This window comes from Lepidothrix coronata, unplaced genomic scaffold, assembly GCF_001604755.1.
Source record: "Lepidothrix coronata isolate B3197 unplaced genomic scaffold, Lepidothrix_coronata-1.0 Scaffold95, whole genome shotgun sequence".
NCBI classification, from domain to species: domain Eukaryota; kingdom Metazoa; phylum Chordata; class Aves; order Passeriformes; family Pipridae; genus Lepidothrix; species Lepidothrix coronata.
In genome coordinates this window covers 3,042,687-3,066,309 of record NW_016690275.1, presented here as the reverse complement: position 1 = coordinate 3,066,309, position 23,623 = coordinate 3,042,687, and the positions used below count along the sequence as shown (strand labels likewise).

Here is a 23,623-nt window from a genome sequence, read left to right as displayed (position 1 = left end):
CTCTTTCTGATATCCAACCTAAACCTCCCCTGACGCAACTTCAGGCCATTCCCTCAGGTCTTGTCACTGGTCACCACGGAGAAGAGATCAGTGCCTGCCTCTCCTCTTCCCCTCATGAGGAAGTTGTAGACTGCAGTGACATCTCCCTTCAGTCTCCTCTAGGCTGAACAGACCAAGTGACCTCAGCCTCTCCTCATAAGGCTTCCCCATATTCATTGCCCTACTTTGGAGGCTCTCTAACAGCTTAAAGTCTTTCTTATATTGTAGTGCCCAAAACTGCACACAATATTCAAGGTGAGGCCGCACCAGTGCAGAGCAGAGTGGGACAATCATGCCCTTCAACCGGCTGGTGATGCTTTGCTTGATGCCTCCCAGCACATGGTTGGCCCTCCTGGCTGCCAGGGTACTGCTGACTCATATTCAACTTGCCATTGACCAGGACCCCCAGGTCCCTTTCCAGCATCTCATTCCCCAGCCTGTACATACATCCAGGGTTGCCCCATCCCAGGTGCAGAATCCAGCACTTCCCCTTGTTGAATTTCATATGGTTGGTGATTGCCCAGTCCTCTAATTTGTCACAGTCTTTCTGCAGGGCCTCCCTGCCCTCAAGGGAGTCAACAACTCCTCCTAGTTTCATGTCATCTGCAAACTTGCTTAGTATCCCTTCCAATCCTTTGTCCAAGTCATTTATGAAGATGTTGAAGAGCACAGAGCTGAAGATAGAGTCCTGTGGAACCCCACAGGTCTGATGTTACACCATTCACTATTGCTGTCTGTGCCCAACCCATGAGCCAATTGCTCACCCAACACATGTGTTTATCCAACTCTGTGCTGGACATTTTGTCTAGAAGGATCTTGTGAGAGACAGTATTGAAAGCTTTACTGAAGTCCAGAAAGATTACATCAACTGGCTTTCCTTGATCAACAAGGTAGGTTACTGTGTCATAGAAGGAAATCAGGCTGGATAAGCAGGATTTTCCTCTCATGAAGCTGTGCTGGCTGTGACCAGTGACAGCATTGTCTGTCAGGTGTTTTTCAACACACCTCCCAGAATAATCTCTACCAGGCACTGAAGTAGACTGACAGGCCTGTAGTTTCTGGGGTACTCCACGCCCTTCTTGAAAATCAGGACAAGTTTTGCAAGCTTCCAGTCAGCTGGGACCTCTCTGGATGCCCAAGACGGCTCAGAAATCATTAGATTTTGCGATGGCATTGGCCAGCTCTTTTACGATTCTTGAATGAATCCCATCAGGCCCGATAGATTTGTAGGGATCCAGCTGGAGCAGCAGATCCCACACCATTTCAGGGTTGACTGGGAGTTGATCCTTCTCGCAGTCATGGTCCTCCAGCTCAGGGCACTGAGACCTCCTTGGTCCATTATTTGTGTTGAAGACAGAGGCAAAGAAAGCATTAAACACCTCTGCCTTGTCTCCGTCCCTGTTTGTGAGGTGACCATCCTCATCCTGTAACGGGACAATGCTATTTCTATACTATTGGCATTAATGTATTTGAAAAAACTCTTTTTCCCCCACATTTCTGGCCAGCTTTAATTCCAGTTGAGCTTTGGCCACACAAATATTCTCCCTGCAGTGGCAAGCAGTATCTCTGAGTTCTTCCCATGTCATGACCTTGCTTCCACTGGGCATACACCTTCCTTTTTTGCCTTATCTCCAAGAGAAGATTCCTGTTCAGCCAAACCGGCCTTCTGCCTCACCTGCTTCATTTCCAACACTTGGGAATTGTCTGCTCCTGCGCCCTTAGGAGGTGATGTTGAAAAAGTGACCAGCACTGATGGACCCCAGCACCTGCAGAAACATTTTCCCAGGGGACCTTACTCACTAATTCCCTGAGCAGCCTGAAGCCTGCTCTCCTCATGTCCAGCATTGAGGTTTTGCTGGTACTTTTCCTCCTGCCAACAGAGATTTCAAACTTGATCCCTTTGTGGTCGCTGTGGCCAAGAGGGCCACCAGTCTCCAATTCCCTCATGAGATCCCCTCTGTTGACAAGCAGCTGATCAAGGAGGACATCCTTCCAAGTTGACTCCCTTAGGGCCGGTTCCATAAAGTTGTCATACCGATTTTTAAGGAATCTTCTGGCTGGGTTGTACCAACTGTGTGATGCTGCCAGTAAATTTCTGTCAGGTTGAAGTCCTCCATAAGGACAAGGGCAGTTGACTTGGAAGTGTCCCTTAGTTCCTCAAAGAATAATTTGCCAGCGTCAGCATCCTGGCTAGGCGGTCTATAGCAGATTCCCACAATGACATTTACATTATTTGTTTGCCTCTTGATTCTTACACAGAGGCTCTCAACTGCACCAGTGCCAACTGTAAGCTCCGTACATTCTAACCCTTCTGTTACATACAGTGCCACCCCCTGCTTCTTCTGCCCTGCCTTATCCCTCCTGAAGAGCCTGTAATCAATATGTGGACCTGAAGATGTGCTTGTGGATTTTTCCTCATATTGTGGATATTTCCTCATATTTCCCAGTCACAATGGGATGTTTGCTGTACCTGTAGTTGGGTACGTACAGATGGAAAGACAGCTGCCCCTAATTGTCTGAGGCTCACAGTGGCTCACATCTGGAATCACCTCTTATACCTAAAAAGTAGCTTATTACTGTAATAAGGATTGAACTAAAGCTGAAAGCATGCTGCTTATCTAAAGAGATTCCCCAGTTGTGCTTCTTTCAAGTACTGCATATTGCTGTCACTGTGAAGAATTTTGTAGTGACTGTTTCCAGAGCACATAGAATCCTTTAAGTAGGAGGGTTGTACCATGCTACTTTCCTAGTCTGACATGAAGTAAATGACTTCAAACTTTGTCTTTGCTCCACAGTTACTACTCATTGTAGCATTTTTAGTTTTGGAAGTATCTGTGACGATGTGTGAACATGTGAAGTGAGTGGGAGAAATTAATTGGTTTCTCTGAAAGCTAGAATGGTGTGTGGTAACAAATTGAGTGCTTATAATTGCATGAGGATATAAGGTTGCCACTTGGGTTCCTGAGTGTAGGAATACTACCTTTATTAGGTGTGCTAGCATGAACTGGATAGTTCTGAATCATTTCAGAAGACTTACTTTGAACACCATAATACTGGTAACATGACTGTGACTCAGAAAATAACATGTTTACTGTTTGTATGAAAAATGTTATATTAAAAACTCCAGTACGGATTTGCAGTATTCAGGTAGAAATATCTTCCTCTTATAGATGGTGATTCTCAGTCTCTCAAGGAACATCTTATTGATGAGCTGGACTACATCCTTTTGCCAACTGAAGGCTGGAATCGGCTAGTTAGCTGGTACACACTGATGGAAGGCCAAGAGCCAATAGCACGCAAGGTACTTTCTAATTACCTGCTGGGATGAATATGATTCAAATATAGTCCTGCAAATACGCAGGAGTTGCACAAGAATTTATTAGCAGATAATAAGTCCTGACCTGTGATAATCATACAGACAACTCCTGCTTTAGATGCTTATTGATATCTAATTTTTATTCAGATTTTAGAGGCTTAAGTGTTTAATATTGAGAAAAGGGGATGCAAAGGATATAATACTTTCTTTTCCTGGAAATAAGTTCTCTTAAGATCTCAAGAACAATTTGCTTTAAAAGCTTGTAAGTCTATTAATTAAAATATTTTTGTATTTGAGTAAATAGAACTGTATTGAGTGTATTAGTGAAAAGCCTAGCTCTAATAGTGTTAACATTGGCAGAGTAATTGGTAGTTTCTTTTCTGGTAAACCCAGTCTTTTGTGCACAGCAGCTTGCTAAGGGAGTTTTTTCTTTAAGCAAAAAGCTTACCTCAACACAAGTAGTAGGCCATGGCATGGTGGATATTGTGGCACTCCATTGGAATGAGATACTTAGAAATTAACACCTTTAGATTTATTTATGTTTGCTCCAGCACATAGCACACTTATTACTACAGTGATATGACATTTTGCCAGTTTATTGATAATAAAATGGCTTTCTGTTTGTATTGTTTCTTAAGATTTTCAGGATAGTGATTACGGTTCCATCCTCACTGGACTGAATTACTTAAGCTTTAAAATACATTTTGGTATGTTTACCAAAATTATTGATCATTACAGCATATTCTTTCAGTTACAGGGATCTTTATTTGAATTCCTGCGAAACTGCTGAAAGAATATTAGGATTAGAATTTAATTTTATGGCTTCTGGTGTAATACAACTTTTTTTTTCTTCCTATGATATGACAATGGTCTAAATGCATGCATGCTGGCCACTTACTTGAAGTCCACTCTTTTCAGAGAAATGCCAGATACAGCTGTAGAAGAAATTTTGTGTCTTCAAGATTCATTTGGTCAGCAATAGAAGTAGTTGATCGAGGCTTTTTTAACAATAATAAAATAAAATAATTATTTATTTTTTTTTCTAAGAGACATCCCTGCAACATCTGTCTTTTTCTGTAGTTCTGTAAGACCTAAAATCCAATAAAATAACTCTCCTTTTTAAAAAATATATCTGTTACCAACTTGTTACTGTTTTTTCTGAAGATGGATTTCAGCAAACTGAATAGTCTTCCATCGTTGTGGTAAAGCAAAAGTTCTGTAATTTTTTCAGTTTGGGGGAAAAGTGGAAGGAGACAGAAGTGAAATTAGAGTAATTTCCCTTCTACTTGAAAGGAACTAACTGGAAATATACATGCAGTATAAGGAGTGACCAGGTAAACTGGCCTAGCTTTGTTATTTTCCACAAATGTGAACAGCAGTTATCCTCTGAGAAGCAGTATTCCAGTTCAGCATTTTTCTTTCTGATGTTTTTGTCATTCATGATTCTTTTTCCTGTCTGCCTTTATGGGTTTTTTTCATAAAGTTGGGATTATTCTTTTCTTTCATCCCCTTTGTTACGTCAACTATTTTCGAAATGTGGATCCAAATTTGATAAAATATTGTACTTGATCTATGTCAAATAATGTTATGACTTTTTGTAGTAGAATGTGGTGGTGCTACCACACAGTGTCTGTTTTTATTCTTAGAAGTGTCATAGCCATATGTTTTGTTTACTGCAACTATTTTGTTCTTATTCTAGTAGATGAAAACTGAGCTGCTCAAATTAAGATGCATTTTTATTTAAATGTAGTTTTTGACAGCCATTAAAGCTAAGGCAAGCAATGTAATGATTCACTAATTTCTTCATTTTTTTTCCTATGGCACATGCGTACAAGTTATATTTGTACAGCAGATCTCTCCTAGCAATTAGCTGGTGGCGCTTTTTTTAACTGTATTTGTCAGATGTATCACATATCAGGCTGATGGTTATTTTTGGAACAGTCTACATGACTAAGTGTACTGCAGTTACACTTTGGAAGATCAAAGGGAAAAACATTTAAGAGGTGACCCTGAATACTTTTTTTATATATTTTACTTTTATTAAAAAAAAAATCTGGTATACTTAACTATTTTGTGATAGGTGATACAAAAATGAACATATAATAAACAACTGGGAAAAGTAGGTAAAATTTCAAATTAATGTATTCATTATTGAAATGTAAGTGGAAGATTTGTAGGTTTTGTTTAAAAATGTAATATACAGATTTTATTAGTGTGTATTCTATTTTGGGTAAACATTCTTTAACTGTGAAAACTAGTTCTTCATGTTCTGTGGAAGTAGTATACAATTACTGTATTTTGAAATAAAATAACTTTTGGTGGTTTTTATCTTTGGATTGACTATCTTTGGGTTAAGGATGCATATTTGTCATTTCTACTGTACTTAGCACTTTGAAAGTCATGGTGGCGGTGTTATACACAGGTAAGACAATCATCGTCATGGAAGAAGTTACTTTCTAGTTTACTGTATTTCTGAAAAGCTATAGGAGAATTTTAGTTGTAGTTGTTAGCATTTATTAAGTGTCATCTATTCACTCAACTTCAGTTTCATGAAGAGTTCTCAAAATTATTTGAAGTGTGTGTATATGAAAACATACTCGGACTGATACCTGATCCCATTCTGTTTTTCAGGTCGTTGAACAGGGTATGTTTGTAAAGCACTGCAAAGTAGAAGTATATCTAACAGAATTAAAACTTTGTGAAAATGGAAATATGAACAATGTTGTCACACGAAGATTTAGTAAAGCTGATACAATAGGTACGCACAACTATTTTTAAAAATATGTGGTTGATACTTATATGTGGTGTCAAGTTCTGAATAGGTTTCTAGGTAAATGATGGATGGGTATTGCAACCATTTAAAAGGATGGGAGTAATTTTGTTTGGGTCAAAGTTAAAAGTTAAACAATTTAGAATATTGGAGTGGTTTAATACAATTTTAAGAATGTAATTGTGTGTTTTATTATCTAAGCATCTGTATTAACTTTAGAGGTTCGAGCTTGTCAGGAAGTGAGCGGTGTGATATTGTTTATTGGATTTCATAGTACTTTTTTCTTTGCTTTTGGTTGGGTAGGAAATATATTTTCATGTGTTTCATTAAGCAACACATTTTAGCCATATATATGAAGAGAAGAGTATATTACAAAACGCAAGAATGAATGTAATTCATAAATTAATGGCTAAGGGTGACCTACAAAGGCAGTATTCTTTGGGTTGTGAAGTGGTAGGCCAGGCACAATCTTTTACGGTAATTGAGTTTTCTATTAAACCTTTAATTTACCTTTAAATCTTTAACTTACCTTTATTTGTAGTTATTTTGACTGCTCATTGAGCATTCTATCATTGTTTGAAACTATATTTTGATAACATATTTGACTTTGAAAATAATCACAGTATATGCAAAGATATTGCTGATCACAGAAACTCAGTTTTTGATGTATTTGTGCATGTGTATCTGAGATAAGAGTCTTTCAATCATCTGTATTTGTGCAGTTAGAATTGTATTTTATGCCCAGCCATCACTTTGTTTACATATGTTGGCAGCAACGTAGGTTTTTTTAGGTTTTGCTTCTTTTTACAATATGGGTAGTGACTTATACTTACTACCCTTTAATTCTTTGCAGGTTGCTTGCTTTAGAAACTGAGTCATTTTGCTTTGTTAAATTTAAATCTTTAAGTTAGAAAAGGAATCACTACTAGTATTAGAATAAATACTTAAAAATTGTGAAAATTCTCCTGAAAACAAGACTACAAGTATCGTATGTTAATTAGCCTTCTTGAGATCTGGTTTAACGTGGGAGGATGTACTTCATTGTTCTCTAAGGAAACCCAGAAACTTGGAAAAAGTAGTCTAACATTATCCTTCCCTTAGGACCAAATGCAAGCTATTTTGCAGCTATACTGAATTTAATTGTACATTGGAATTACAGGTAATGGATGAATTTCTGATATTTTCTCTCTCTAATCAGAAGCAGGGCATTTTGGAATTACTTACTTGAAGGGGTATTCATTTTTCTTGGCAAAGAGAGAATTACAATTATGAGAAAATTGTCAGAAAGGTAATGAGAAGCGGTCAAACTCACTGGCAACCTCTTTCCAGACACTAGCCTTATTTGCTCTCCTGAGATGTGGATGACATGCTCCTGGAAGCCTTTAAAAAACATGCCCTTTCTGAAGCTGAAACTGTGCTTCTTGTGCAGAGCACAAAGCAGGACCATCCTAGTCAGGACATGCAAAGGAATGTACCTTAGAAGCAGAGCTAGAAAAATTAAACCCACTTTTTAAGAGTGAAAAAATAATCCCTCTTATTGTCCATTAGTAAGATGGTAATTTATTTTTTCCCCCCTTCTCCTTACCTCAGATATGTTTAAGGCAGTTCTGGAATTCATCAAATACACAGCAGAGATGCTCATTATATCAATAAATAATATGCAAGAGGGATCTTGCAGGATCTTGATTATTTTTCACCCTTCCTTGTATATTCCAGTAAGAGATGTATTTTTTTTATGATTGCAGAAGACTTGTAGTACAAAAGAGTCAGTATCAGCCCCACTGAAATGAGTGGACATAAGGTACTATGGTCTTTTCAAGAAGTTTTAATTTTTCTAGCCACCATCATTGATTATATTATCTACTGCCCTCAAAAAAATCAGTACAAGACCTTCCTTAATTCACAAAAGCAGAGGAATATCCTAAGTACAGTATAATACCTATGAGTCTTCACATATGTGTTATTCCTGGAATACCTATGCTTTTCCACTAAAATAGAAGGCAAACTAAGCTGTATGTCAATAAATAAGTACAAAGTAGGAAAAAGTAATGACAGTCATTCTCTTGGGATGGTACTAGGAACATCTGACATGTTCTTTGGACCTTCTTGGGAATCTCCTACAATTGAGGACTCTTACCTTGGAGACAGTGCATATTGACTTTGAGGCTGATTGATGTCTAACTCTTTTGGGGGAGAGAGGAAATGAGGAAGGAAAATGAGCTAGATGGAGTTCAGGCAGCATTTCAGCTGAGTTGCTGATCCCAAAGAACATCAGGACTTCTGAGTGAAAATCAGTTAGTGATCCATTCAGGAGTCACTAATGGGAAAGTATGATAGGACAAAGTAGTCATCAGCTAATATGTAAGGGTTTTACAAAACACAAAATGAAAGAAACACTAGCCTCTGTTACAGGTGAATAGGAGTCAGGTTTTATCTGCAATGCCATAAAATAATTCCAAAATTGAGCTGATAAACTTCACAGAAGATTACACCAGTGGCTCCACACCTAATTGACTTTTGCTAGCAAATGATCTTAGCAAATGGCTTTGATTCATCTTTCCCTTTATTCTGCTGCAGAATACAAGAATATAAAACTTGCCATCCTTGAGGACTGTTTATTCTGGGATCAGTGATTAGACTTTTCCTTCTTTATAAGGGAGGGATTACTGATTCATAGTAAAGATTGATATCTCAACATTAACTTAATGTCTCAGGGCTTTCTTTAGCCAGTATTTGTGATAGCACTAGCCTTTAGGAGCCAGGGTGTACTTGTATTGGAGCCCACTGAACTTCTCCAGTGTCTTATTAAGACTGTTCCAGGGAGTTTTTCAAAATAGTACTTAAAGCATGCAGCTGTTTTTATAGATGAGCTAATTTTTAAGAATATAGGATAACCTGTATGGGATCCATAACCTTTAACTCTCAAACTGAACTATCTCAAACTGTGTGCGTACAGCTGATGGAGTGAGAGGCATCTTTAAAGGGCAGTTCTTCCTGTCNTAGACATCATCCTAGTACTAATAATTTCATACATTGGGTGTATATAACTGCAACTCCCCAGGGAATTGGTGGAGTCACCATCCCTGGAAGTGTTAAAGAAGTGACTGGACATAGCACCTAGTATTATGGTTTAGTTGATATACTGATGTTCGATGCAAGGTTGGACTTGATCTTGAATGTCTTTTCCAACCTCAATGATTCTGTGATTCTAGGAGAGGAGAACCCCCATACACAACATTCCTCAAACCATACCTATTTGATATGTTTTCATTTAAGCTGGAACAGGCACTTTTACTTTAGATCATAACCCTGTAGTCCAGTAATACTTGCTGGGGATAGGAGGAAGAATTATAAAGTATGCAATGGTTATGTTCATGGAACTATGTAAAAGAACCTTATTTTCACAGTCTCAAAATTGGCATAATAGTCAAGTGGAACATGTGCTTCCCAGAGTCTTGGACATAATGTATAGTTGTCCAATAAGACTAGTGCTCCCTGTCTCGTAACAGTTCTGTTAGTGAGGCAGGAATATGTTAAAAATTAACATAATAAATGTTAACTTAGTACTTGCGACGAATATGAGCTGCAATGCAGCTCATAATTTACAAAATTATATTTTGTAAATTCTTTTAGTGAAAGCCATGGATAAATCTGGATTTTCTACATTTTTTTTTTACAAGATTGATGAGTAGATTAGTTCTTAGATTCACATTTAATTATTTGAATTCACTGGTTGAAAATTGATTCAGACAGTGACTTTTCTTTTTGAAAGTCAACAAATCAAATAAGTCTGTTACCTTGTTGATAGCGTCTATCTTGCCTACATATCACCTCTGTTACAAAAACAGATGATCCAGTCTAACATTTGCTTTCAGACTGAAATATGTGTTAAGCAGTATAGAAAGAAATTGTATTCATTTGCCTACAATATATACAAAGATTATATTGGCCAGTTGTCATGCATTTCACAAGACAATGGCTGGATTTTTGCAAGGTATTTTAAAGTCTCAATTTGACTTTTATGCTTCACGTAAGAAGGGAGCAAGGGGAGCTGACACACTAGTGTTTTATCCTTAGGATTCAGAGGAGTGTCTTTCAGAGAGTTTACAGTGTCCATTTTTATAATTGTGCTTTCAGTGATCATCAGGAATAAAGTGTAGATTTCTTGACTCCTGCTTTGTTTTCTGTGTCAGCTGTTATGAGATGTAGCTGCCATGGGGCTTTATGACTCTACCAATTAAAAAAAGCAGTTAAGCCAGATTGCTATAGTGTAGCACTGTACACATTTGTTAAAAAAATAGCTCTTTTATAAACTCTACTTTTGTGTAAGGAGAATAGAGTTAATTAAGAACTTCTTGAATTTCAGTTGTAGACAACAGTTATGGTACCTTAAAATTATGTAACACTGGTTGTATTTCTGTCAGGTAGTGTAGGAGCTGATAGACCTTTTTACATTAAATCTTTCAGTGATGTAAATTCTTTCATCTTCCTTTTAAAATAAATTTATGTGCTTCAGTTTTGCAGAGTTGTCATTAATTTCTGTGAACAAGTATATTAAACTTTATGCATGTATGTTGTGGTTCATGCTAATTGTACTGGGATATGGGTAGTAGAAAAGCAGAAACTGAAAAGGATTTAATTTAGGGAGAGGAAAAGAATGTCTTGCACTCCCTGCACCTGGTTTTGCTACCACTCTCATTTCTTATAATTTGCTACCTACCCACATTCCTCTGTTAGCACACTCTAAGGAATGAATAGATGGATGCTAAGGTGGCTCCTGTCATCTGTTATCAGCTTGTCTTTATTTGTCTTATTCTTGCTTTGCTAAGAATCACATGCTGAGTTGGAAGGGATCCACAAGGATCATAGAGTCCAACTCTTAGCCCCTCAGAGGACCATTGCCAAGAGTCACACCGTGTGCCTGAGAGTATTTTCCAAGCACTTCTTGAACTCTGTCAGGTTTGGTGTTGTGACCACTTCCCCAGGGAGCCTGTTCCAGTGCCCAACCACCCTCAGGGTTGGAGAACCTCTTTCTAATATCCAACGTAAACTTCCCCTGACAACTTCAGGCCATTCCCTCAGGTCCTGTCACTGGTCACCACAGAGAAGAGATCAGTGCCTGCCCCTCCTCTCCCCTCATGAGGAAGTTGTAGACTGCAATGAGGTCTCTTCTCAGTCTCCTCTTCTCCAGGCTGAACAGACCAAGTGACCTCAGCTGCTCCTCATACAGCTTCCACTCAACGTCCTTCACTATCTTCATTGCCCTACTTTAGAGGCTTTGCCTGATGACCTCAGAACACAGTTGGCCCTCCTGGCTGCCAGGGCACTGCTGACTCATGTTCAACTTGCCGTTAACCAGGACCCCCAGGTCCCTTTCTGTGGCACTGCTTTCCAGCATCTCATTCCCCAGCCTGTACAAACATCCAGGGTTGCCTCATCCCAGGTGCAGAATTCGGCAGTTTCCCTTGTTGAACTTCAAATGGTTGGTGATTGCCCAGTCCTCTGGACTTGTTAGGGTCTCTCTGCAGGGCCTCCCTGCCTTTGAAGGAGTCAGCAGCTCCTCCCAGTTTTGTATCATCTGCAGACTTGCTTAGTATCCCTTCCAGTCCTGCATCCAAGTAATTTATGAAGATGTTGAAGAGCACAGGGGCCAGAGTAGAGCCCTGTGGAACCCCACTAGTGACAGAGATTCAGGAGGCAATAAGCTCCTACTGTTTCCAATTTAAAGGCAAGCAAACTAAAAACTTCCTCTGTGTCCTACAACATGATGCAGTTGCATGACAATTTCTATGGTTTCATTCATATTTTGAATATGAGGAAATGGATTCTGATGCTTTATTTGCCTTGTACTGTTTGTGTATTGAAATGCTAAACTTGTGTGCTCTCTCTTACAAAACAGATACAATTGAAAAGGAGATAAGAAAAATCTTCAATATTCCAGGTGAAAAAGAGACCAGATTGTGGAACAAATACATGAGTAATACTTTTGAACCTTTGAATAAACCAGACAGTACTATACAGGATGCTGGTTTATACCAGGGACAGGTACAGTGAAATATTATTTGTGGATTTATATACATTTATTTTTTTGCTCATAAGAATGTAGCTGTACCCAATAATTCTTACTTCTTTTTAAATGAAATTGCCTCCTAATATATTTTACTAGGGATAGAGGATTTTATAAGCAAATTTGCTGAAGTAAAAGTGGAGTTTGTGTGTATTTTCAGGATTAAAGATTAGTTTAACTCTCCTGGTAAATTGAAATTAAAATTTGAAAATTGCTTTTCAAACTTAAATTTTAAATTTATCAAATTTTACAAAATTGCTGACACGACTTTGGTAAAACCTGAAATAAAAAATTATTCCTAGGATGTGGGATATGTTCCTATAATGAAACTCAAAATTTGAAGAACTTTTTAGGTATTCTAAAAGAATAATGTCTTCTAGTCAAATTCCACTGTTCAGATTTCAGAAATAAAGTAAGAAGAGATGAAAATATTTTAGATAAGAATGATAGAGGCAAAAGAGCTTGTAAATCTGCTTTAACATGAGACTATATTATCACTTTAAAGTCATCACTTTATAGGCGAATTTCTCACAAGAAATTTTACCTTTCCATATCCGTATAAAGAACAAATACTGAGTGTTAAACTACACAAATATAAACGTGAACAGATTGAGTAATTTGATCGATAGAATAACTTCTCATACTATTACATTGATTCTTTATTCTCCAGATAGAGTTGAATGTTTTTTCAACAGCTGTAGTTCGTGCTGTCATGCTGCAAATATGAATGGATGAAATTTGATGGAAGGAATTGTAGGCGCAATTATATTAAAATATTTCCTTTTGCCTTGAAGTACTAGACTCTAACCTACTTACCAGCAGTATTTATGCTATGTTTCAGTTTTCTTTTATGTCATGGAAGGTAAGTAATCAGTGCAACAAAATAACTGCTTGAACTATTGTGCCCTTTAGCTTCGTGCTGCATGCACTTAAACCCTCACACGGGTAATTTTAACGATGGTCCTGTTGGAAGAGCCAACATCTCCCATAAAAGATTTGCATCAAAGATGGAACTTGGAAATTGCTCTATCCCAGTGAAACATTAACTATGAAGCAAGCATGGTCTAATAAAGCCATGAAAAGATCTCTAGGTGACATCGGTACTTTGAGCGAAACAAATATTGTTTAAAGCAGAGTTTAACCATTGTTTATGAAAATGTTAAATGTCGTGGTAGGCCATATGTGTTTGGTCAGTTGCACTTGCTGACACACACAGTTGTTATTTTTCTTACTGAGCTTCCCAATCTTATAATAGTTATTCTGACTATTACAGTCTGTCTAACCTAATAGTTATTTTTTACTGTGTATGTGATTGAATAAATTAATGTTTCGAATTTATCAGTTGATATCTGAAGCAAGCCTTTATGGGTTCCATTGAACTTTTAAGTCTAAATCTACTTTTATTTAGTAGTCTCTGAGAGCCAGTCAAGGAAGTATGGAAGAATCTGTCTTATGTGACCAAAGATGGCAGACTACTCTTTTCCGGATAGAAAGCTTGTTTTAAATGTCATGACCTGTTGTATTCAGACTGAAAATGTGGTTACATCTTCAAGTGGCAGAATGACTTATACATAAGGTTTTGAGCATTAGTACATATGGGAATTTATGTCGTTGTGTAGACACATACAGGCATAGTGTGGCAGTTAATTAGTGTGTTGAAACATCAGTATACAGTTGTGCAGAATTAGTTGAATTGGAAATCAGGAGTTGGATTCAGTTTAAATACTGAAGTCTAGTTGCCATTTCAAATGGTCTAGCTATCTCAGCTGTCAATCCAGAAAGGCATGAGCTGCTTGCAGGTCCTGTGTCATATCTGCCAGCATAGGGCAGATACCACAAATACCCAAAGGGGTTTAAAATGGCACCTGATGCCTGTGTTGGGGACTGAGTGTTCTTACTCTGTTTTTTACTAATAACAGCTTGAATTAAATTAATTTCATTAGCCTACTGTCCCATTGAAAAAGTAATATTTGATAAATGCTTTTATAAAATATACAGAAGTAACCAAACAGATATGATTTTAAGGCTATCAAAGCAGAAAATAGTTTTGTTTGGGTGGTTTTGGTTTTTTTTCCTATTGATCTGTGTGAGGCAAAATTTCTCCAGGAATATTCCTTCCTTAACAGGGTTGTTGTATAGACATGTGATTTCTGTAGATTCATAGGTGCTGTTTAAACATTGCAGGTCATCTTCTGACCTCTTTGAGAAATAAGTGGCTTGCCATTTCATCCATGATTTGTATAGGAATAGATATATTAAGTGGCTTGCACAAAGTTGCACAAATTAAAAAGTGTGGAGGAAAAAAGTGGAGAGAGGAAGGGGCAGTGTAATTGAATGGAATATTCTTGAATGTTAGTGAATAGTAACTTAAATACCAAGTCTTTTCTGTCTCGATCACATGCTAGCAAATCCATTACAAAGATGGAACAGAGAGCTATCTACTGATATTTTTATTTCAGTTTTCTTCTTACTCCTTTTGTGGTAGGTCCTGGTGATAGAACAGAAGAATGAGGATGGAACATGGCCAAGAGGTCCTTCAACTCCTAAGTAAGTTATGAATTCTAGTCATGTGGTTCTCTATAGCTTAACTGTTTTCATGTTGCTTTGCTTTATTAAAAAAAAAATCTAATTTTATAAGTGGCATTTTATTTTGAAAATCATCCTTCAGATGTTTTAGTTGAAAATATGATGAATATATTTGTTGTTAGTGCTGTACATTGTAGAACATAATAATGGTGAATTCCTGCATATATGTTGCTTAATTTTGTTGATTTCAACCACTGATATATATTATCCTGCTTAAAAATAGAAAAAAATCCATAGTAGGAAACTGTAAAACTTAGCTTATTTTATTCAGATTTCTGTTTCAAAGCTTAGTGTATCTGTTAGGTGAACACAGATATATGTATTTTATCAATATTTTTCTTATATGTAAATGTTCTCATGGACAGCTTGTTCCTTCTCCTCCAGAGAACAATATTTACACACAAAGCTTATTCAAATTGCAGCCTACATTACCATCATGTTGTGTTTGTTCTTTGTTGGACTGTCATCAGTTAACACAGTATGATGATGTTTTTCTTTTCTGTTCTTCCTACTGCCATTATCAACAGCACTTTGATAATGGCAAGTGAGTAGAAAGATTTGTGTGTTTTTCCTCATTTAGATGGATAAACTTTTTTTAATATTGTTTCCAGAATCTAAATCTGTGTTTTGTTGGTTTTGAAGAACAGTTGGAACTGGTTACTAGTAAATTAACATGATTTCAGCCTTACAAATAATTAACTGTGTTTTTCCCCTTTGTTGTCTGGTTCTTGAAAATATCTTTCATAAGTTGTTTTAAATTCTCTTTATTCTTTTTGAGATTATGCATTTATGTGAACGTCACTTATTTTAAAACATTTTTTATACTATCATTGCTTATCACTTGAATGACAGAGATTCTTTGTCTTTGGTGTTTTATCTTGAGCACCTTTATTGGGAACACTAGTTTCTATTAAGTTATTTAATGAAATCTGAGTTCAATTTAAGCTTAGTATGAACAGTTTAATCTTACTTAGCAAGATGTTATAGCACAAGGAATCGGGAATGTGGAGCAGTGGAAAGAATGGGATGCTAAGTATTTGAAGTTTAATCTCTGACCTCAAAAAGCATCCAGTAGAAATTTAAATTCTTAGTCAAATTTTAGATGCAGATTTTGAAGGTTAAAAGAACTGCGATAACTCACTGTCATGGATTCTTTTGGAGGTTTTGGTAGGAAGATATTCTGCTGGTGGTACCTGTTTTTATTCTGCCAAACTTCTTTTCCACTTTAAGGAAAATATTCAGGAGCAGTATATAAATTCAAGAATATCTCCTGAAAAATGTGTGCTCTGACCACAAGCCAAATGGTAATTGAAAATGCTGGTATCAGAGGAGGTTGGAAGAAAATGAGCAAATGAGGATGAATAGTTTTACTGTGAGGTTGGGGTGTGTTTTTGAAATTTGGCAACTATCAGAAAAATTGAAATGTGGTATTCAAATGTCCTGTAATAGTAGAAGGTGTGCAAAATTTAGTGGATTCAAATAGCAACTGTCAACAGACAGTAGTTGGGGACAAGTTTTTACACCTGTTTAAAACTTTATGAACAATTTAATAAATGAAGTTATTTATATCAGCTACTGATAGATATATTAAGTGGCTTGCACAAAGTTGCACAAATTAAAAAGTGTGGAGGAAAAAAGTGGAGAGAGGGGGGCAGTGTAATTGAATGGAATATTCTTGAATGTTAGTGAATAGTAACTTAAATAGCAAGTCTTTTCTGTCTCGATCACATGCTAGCAAATCCATTACAAAGATGGAACAACATTGTTGTTCAGGAAGGTTGGCTTCTGTGAAACCTTTTCTAGAGGGCTCATACTGACTTTTCCTGGAGTGTCTTTAATGTCATCTGCTCCCAAAACAGGTATTACTTAGCATTAATGGGCAGTTTTGCAGAAAATTTTGTTGTACTAACTTGTCTGAGTAGCTGTCTTCTCAGTGTAATATGTGTGACAAAATTATACAAACGTACAGATCCCAGTTGCTTTGGTAGCTTGGTTGCTCCTGATCCCAGTATTTGAAAGGAGACTTGTGATCTGTGTGCAGACAACTTTTTTTTATCTGTATCCTTCTGTGGGAAATTATTCCACAGGAAAAACAACCAATCCCATTTGAATGGTTCATTATTGTCGAGACGATGTTTTAAACTAAGATATAAAGAAAATCTAAGGTTGAATTTCAAGTAACTTAAAAAACTTCTACAAAATCTGGTTTCTTACATTCAGAAAAAAATGTACAACAGTTAAAACCTTTCAACCAGTCTGTGATTCTAAAACGTGAGACAAGGAGAAGCAAGGAACTTAAGTTTTGACATTCCATGAAGTAGCAAATGAATAGCCATGACAAGGTTTCTTTTAGTTTTCTATTAAGAAGTTTTTACCTGTCCATATGCAAATATAAAAGCAAGTTAGAGAAACATACAAAGAATCTATATATTACTAGTGAATTTGCTTCTAATTTTAAAAAAATGTTGTTGCTGCTTTTTTTTTAGAAAACTTAATACACAAGTTTTAAATCTATTGATCCATCCAAAAATGCTTCTGATATGGTAAAAAATTAAGAATTTTTAATTCATCTGTAAATCTATATCTGTGTGTAATAAAAGCAATAGATTTAATTCTGACACTTTTTTTTTTTTTTAGACTTCACTGTGGAGTAAGTCAACCTAATCAAATAGCTGGCTACTTTGCATAATTTACAGGTGGCTTGCAGCTAACTTTAAAGGAATTTTTGCATGGAAAAGAGAATACATTGTTGGTAGGGAGGGTTTTGACCATACAAAAACTTGAGAGTGTACACATTCATAGCTTTTTTTTTTTCTCCTTGTAATAATGAATGTTTTCTTACAATATTTGTCACATGGAAAGTTTTTTCACATTTTTTTTTCTCATTCAAAACTGTATGCCCTTATCTTGGAAAAACATTAAAGGCTCTTTCTTGATTCTTTTCGGTTGCTGAGCTGGATCCCATAATGTTTTTTAAGAGGAGAAAAAGTGGATAAAAGATGCTTAGCTGTGCTTTCTTGAAAAAAGATAATGGTTGTGTATCCAAGTTTTTTAGGAAAAAATATCCATACATCTTCAAAGGAAAAACTGTGTTTGTCTACTGAAATGAAAACTATCATCTTTAACAAAGAGATTTAAAATCAAGTTTCTTTCCCTGAAGCAGTTGATATGCAGACAGGTGTGCCTTTCTACTGACTTTTCTGTAAAAAAGATAATTATGGAGAATGGAGCTAACTGGGGACTTACTCTGATGTCTTAAATTGTAAAAGCAAGAACTGTTAGAGCTTGTCTGCCAGTCAAGAGCTGGACTGCCATTTGCTGATGTATAATAACTTGTGGTCTGAGATCTTGTGAGTAAACATCAAACAGTAGTAGTAGTGTTCAACACAAATTTTCAATTTAGTTTAACAAACATGTTCATTAATGTCAATTAATGCAGGGTTGAAAAACTCTTAACAAATGCATACCCTGAACATTATTCTTTTTTGATTGCTGAATGTTAAAATATCAACCTTTCATGGAAATCCCCCAAGAAAGTGTGATTAGCTAAATTAGATGGATTTTTTAAGAAGAGAATAGTATAAACTGTAGTAGGTGAAACATACTAAAGCTTGCTTTAAAATTGTATGTCAGCCTGTATATAGCCACAGCTTCACAGAATAAGAGTCCATGACAACTGAAAGACCTCTCAAGGTAATCTCTTCCAGTCCCCCTACTCAAAGCATGGGCAGCTGGAGCAGATCCAGGCACATCTGAGTATCACTGTACTGCACAGCCACTCTACTCAACCTGTTCCAGTTTTCAACCACCCTTGCTGTAAAACAAGTGACAGTTGATCACTTTTTTTCTCTTTAGGAATATGGCCTTCAATTCCATCTGAACAAATTCCATATTCAGATGGAATTTTATTTATTTCAATTTATACCTATAGACTTCTGTTCTTTCACAGGGCACCACTGAGAAGGGTCTTTGCTCCATCTTCCTAATTCCCTTCCATTAGGTATTTATACAGTTAATAAGATTGCCCTGGAGCCTTCTCTTCTCCGAGCTGAAGAGCCCCAGCTCTCAGCCTCTCCACAAAGGTCAGATGCTGCAGTCTTTGATCACCTTTGTGGCATCTCACTGATCTTGCTTCGGAATGTCCCTATCCTTCAGGTACTGAGGAGCGCAGAAGTGGACCCAACACTCCAGGGGTGTCTTGCCAGTGCTGAGTGGAGGGGAAGGACCACCTCCCTTGACTTGCTGGCAATGCTTTTCCCGGTCTAGCACACTGAGCCAAAGTGGTTGGCCTAAGGACACACTGCTGGCTCATGTTCAGCTTTTGGTCCAGCAGGACCCCAGGTCACTTCCTGCCAAGCTGCTTTCCGTTTGCTTGCCTGTTGCAGGAGACACTGTTGAGAGACTTAGAAAAGTTGAGATAAGCCATATGTTGCTTCTCTCTCATATGCCAAGCTACTAATCTCATCATAGAAGCCTGTCAGGGGCCCTTTTCTCTCCAGGACTGTAACCCATGGGACTCATCCAAGCAGATCCCTGAAAAGGTTAAAGTCTACTCTCCAGAAATCCAGGGCTGTGTTACTGATTTCTACCATGCTCTCTCTCAGGATCTCAAATTTCACCATCTTAAGGTCATTTTGGCCAAGGCCCCAACCTTCACATTTCCAACTACTTCCTCCTTGTTTTTTAAGTATCAGATCCAGCCAAGAACCTCCCCTTGTTGGCTCTTCAGTTACCTGCATCAGGAAGTTGTCATCATTGCATTCCAGAATCTTCCTGCATTTGTTATACCTTGCTGTATTGTCCTACCACTAGGTCCCCTGCAAGGGCTAGGGCTTGTGAGTGTTAGGCTTCTTCAGTTTGTCCAAAGAAGTCTTATCTGCCTTTTTTTTATCCTGATCTGGACAGTGTATAGCAGATACCCACAGATTATTAGAGGAAAAAGGTTGTTTTGGTTACAGTTGTTTTTGCTGATGTCCATATTTATGTTTGTGGTCACTAGGGGAATTCTAGTGCAGTTTAACTATAGGGTTAATGAAGTATATGGGCAAGTCAGTACGTAATGTGACTTACTGTCTCTTTTGGCATAGGACTACAGTAAAGTGGGTTTTTTTAACCTGCCTTTTGCTGCAGGGTTTGTTTGTTAGATCGTTAAATGTTACTTTTCAAACTTATCTCTTGCATAGTTCCTGCTGCTGTTCTAGCTGTGTTGAGAATTTGGTTTACTCCTGTCCTGCATGAGAGAACAATCCATTTACTGACTATTGGGATTTTTACAACAAAGAGTTTAAAATTTATTGTTTTTTTCAAGTAAGTAACTGTATTCTTTGAACATCTTTCTGTGGTGTGTTAACACCACAGTAACATTAATACATACTGTAGTTAGTACACTACAAAAAGTACTGCTTTGTCTTAGAACCTCGTATTTAAGAAATAATTGAGTTTTGTTGCACACTAGCTTTTTCATTTTGTCTTAAGAGATTCCTAAGTCATAGCAGTTGTTTTATGAGTAGATACATTTGATCATTCTTTACTGCATAATTTTAAAGGCATAACTGAAGTATGGCAATACATTCAGCCTTAGCACTTACGGTCTTTTCAGGTGCTTTTTATTATCCTTTTTTTTTTTTTGGTTTATTTGTTTTAAATGATGGGGGGTGGTTACTGCCAATGTTCTTATGAAGTTTTCCCAGAAGTATTGAAATATATTAAGAACTGCAAGAGCTAAGAATGAATTCTGTTCTTCTCTGTACGCAGTATTTGGCAATGTAAGCTGCCATCATCAAGCAGAAAGGCTGCACATCTCAGAGGGTGTTCAGAGATCTCTAACTAATTTACCTGTAGCATTTCGTATTTTATATCAAAATGCTGTCAAAGACTAAAACTACTGATTGTCATAAACAAATTAATTTATATTTTGGTGGAAACCAGACGTTTATGTAGCTTATTCTGGTTTCTTTTAGCTTTTTTGCACAACAATTAGACCTTGAGTTTTTTAAATTTAAAACTGTATTGCATTTGAATTTGGCTTAAATTATATAAAAGCTTCAAATTTGTTTTGAAAAGTTCAATTTCGGTTCAAAATCACTCAGATCAAATAGTTTCTAAGACAGTTACATGTATGAATGTCATAATTTAACTTTTTTCTTGAATTTAGGTAGGGTTAAACTGACTTCAGTTTGATATCTTTCTTGTGGACACAGTCTATGTATATTACTTCTCTGAAGATAATGTTCAAAGTGGATGATTCAGATTGATAGAGGAAATCAGCAGGAAAGCTTTGTACATGTTGATCAGAGTACTTTAAATATTAACTAACATGTTCTTCACATGGTGATACATAGAATCATAGAATGGTTTAGGTTGGAAGGGACCTGAAAAGATCATCTAATTCTACCCCCCTGCCATGGGCAGGAACACCTTCTACCACATAAGGTTACTCAGAGCCCCATCCAAACTGGCCTCAAAAACTTCCAGGTATGGGGCAACCACAGTTTCTCCAGGTGGCCTGTTCCAGTACCTCATCACCCTCACAGGGAAGAATTTCTTCCTAACATCTGATCAAAACCTACTCTCAGTTTAAAGCCATTCCCCCTAGCCTGATGACTACGTGCCCTTGTAAACAGTCCCTGTCAAGCTTTCTTGTAGCCCTCTTAAGCTACTGGCAGACTTCTCCAAAGTTTCTCTGGAGCCTTCTCTTCTCCAGGATGAGCAGCCCCAATTCTCAGCCTATCTTCAGAGAAGTACTCCAGCCCTCTTATCATCTTGTGACCCTGCTCTGGACTCACTTCAACAAGTCTGTGTCCTTATGTTGGGGCCCCAGAGATGAACACAGTACTCCAGGTAGGGCGTCACAGGAGCTTTACAGAAGGGGAGAATCACCTATCTTGAACTGATGGTCACACTTTGTTTGGTGTAGCCCAGGATGCAATTGGCTTTCTGTGCTGCAAGTGCACGTTGCTGGGTCATGTTGAGCTTCTCATCAATCAGCAGGCCCAATTCTTTATCCTCAGGGCTGCTCTCAATCCATTCTCAGCTCAGCCTGTACTTTTGCTTGGGATTGCCCTGACCCAAGTGCAGAACCTTGCATTTGTTATTGTTGAACTTCATCAGGTTTGCACAGGCCCACCTCTCAAGCCTGTCCAGGTCCCTCTGGACGGCATCCCTTCCCTCCACCAGCTCACGCACACTGAGTGGTGTCAGCCACACCACTCAGCTTGGTGTCATCAGCAAACTTAATGAGAGTGCACTAATATCACTGTCCATGTCACCGACAAAGATGTTAAGCCACACCTGTTCCAATACTGACCCCTGAGGACCACCAGTTTCCACTTGGAGCTGTTGACCACAACTCCTTGATTGTGACCATCCAGACAGTTCCTTATCCACCAAGTAGCCCATCTGTCAAATCCGTTTCTCTCCAGTTTAGAGACAAGGATGTCATGTGAGACTGTAAATGCTTTGCAGAAGTCCAGGTAGATGACGTCAGTTTTCCCTCATCCACCACCTCTTGTAACCCCACTGTAGCAGGCCACCAGATTTGTTCAACAAGTTTTGCCCATAGTTGGCAGCATGTTGGCTGTCACCAAGCACCTCCTTGAGTTTCCTTTTTGGGTGGCCTGTAGCAGACCTCCACTATAAATGTCACCTGTCTCTGTCCTTCCTTTAAACCTTACACATAAACTCTCTGTCAGGTCCTCATCCATCCCCAAGAGGAGCTTCATGTACTCCAGCTGGTCATTGACAGAGGGCAACACCACCTCCTCATTTCCCCTGCCTGTCCTTCTAAAGAGCCTGTATCCTTTCATTCCAACACTCCAGCCACAGTAGCCATCCCACCACTTATTACCAGTGATGGCAGTAAGGTCATTGCCCTGCAGGCATGTGCACATCTCTAACTCCTCTTGTTTTTTGCCTGTGCTGCATGCCTTTGCATGGAGACCTGTAAGTTGGGCCCTCCACAAAGGTGACTTCTGGCTGCAGTGGCTGGAATTCCTTTGTGCCATATTTCAGGTTCACTCCTACTGACCTGCAAACCATTTCCAGGCTCTGGCCAACTCTTACTAGCTCTGGCATCAAATTGTTATGATTGGGGTGGATTGATTTTTCCCCTCCCCCAGCAACTTTTTAGTTGGAAAACGTTTATTAATAGAAAGTTAAAAATAAATGTGAAAATGTACTCAGGAAAATTTCCTGTGTAAAAATGTTTATCTCCTTGCAGAGTTGAGTTCTTGAAAGGTGCTTAAAAAGTCCTGAGCATGCAGAATTTCTTCCCTTATTATTGTGATATGTATTTCAAAGCTTTTCAGTGATAGCTGGAACTCCAATCAGTTGGAGTTGCATAGGGCCTACAAAAACATGAAGGTGCCTGAATTCTTTTGAGTATTCAGAGTCTTTTCCTTGGTTACCTGTAAGATTTGATCAAAAAAAAGAAAAATGCACTGCAAGATAGTTGTAAATATTGTGTTTAATTTTCACATTCAGAGGGTCTTTGTGATGAAAATGATCAGTATTCTTGTGGTTTTTAAAATAGTCTTAAACCATGGGGACGAGTGTTAATGCTTTTGCTTTTGGCAAAAAAGGTTTTTAAAGATTATTAAGTGTTGGCCATAATATCCTGAAATTTTTTTAATATTACTGAGACAACTTTAATTAAATGGTTTCATGCTGCTGTTAAGCTAACCTTGAAATATGTATCTTGATCATTTTTGTATCTCATCTCAACATCCATTTAGGTTGAAATGAAAAATTAATAAAATTTCCATGTTAGAAACTTTACATTTTAGGTTTTAGAAGATCGAAATACCTACAGTCATACTATAAACTGAAAACTATTTTTTTAGCATAG

General features: G+C 37.6%; 1 protein-coding gene across 5 annotated transcripts in view; it reads left to right on the top strand.

The window, feature by feature from the left end:
- USP15 (ubiquitin specific peptidase 15) overlaps positions 1 to 23,623 on the top strand; it is a 61,418-nt gene that overhangs the window by 11,772 nt on the left and 26,023 nt on the right. For 2 of the 5 annotated variants that reach the window (XM_017822119.1, XM_017822118.1), the window contains exons 3-6: positions 3,210 to 3,340; positions 5,987 to 6,113; positions 12,025 to 12,170; positions 14,678 to 14,739. In XM_017822119.1, the coding sequence (XP_017677608.1) occupies positions 3,210 to 3,340; positions 5,987 to 6,113; positions 12,025 to 12,170; positions 14,678 to 14,739 (466 nt within the window). Of the gene's footprint in view, positions 1 to 3,209; positions 3,341 to 5,239; positions 5,359 to 5,986; positions 6,114 to 12,024; positions 12,171 to 14,677; positions 14,740 to 23,623 lie in introns of those variants that run through there. The other 3 variants (XM_017822120.1, XM_017822121.1, XM_017822122.1) reach the window with 3 other exon arrangements.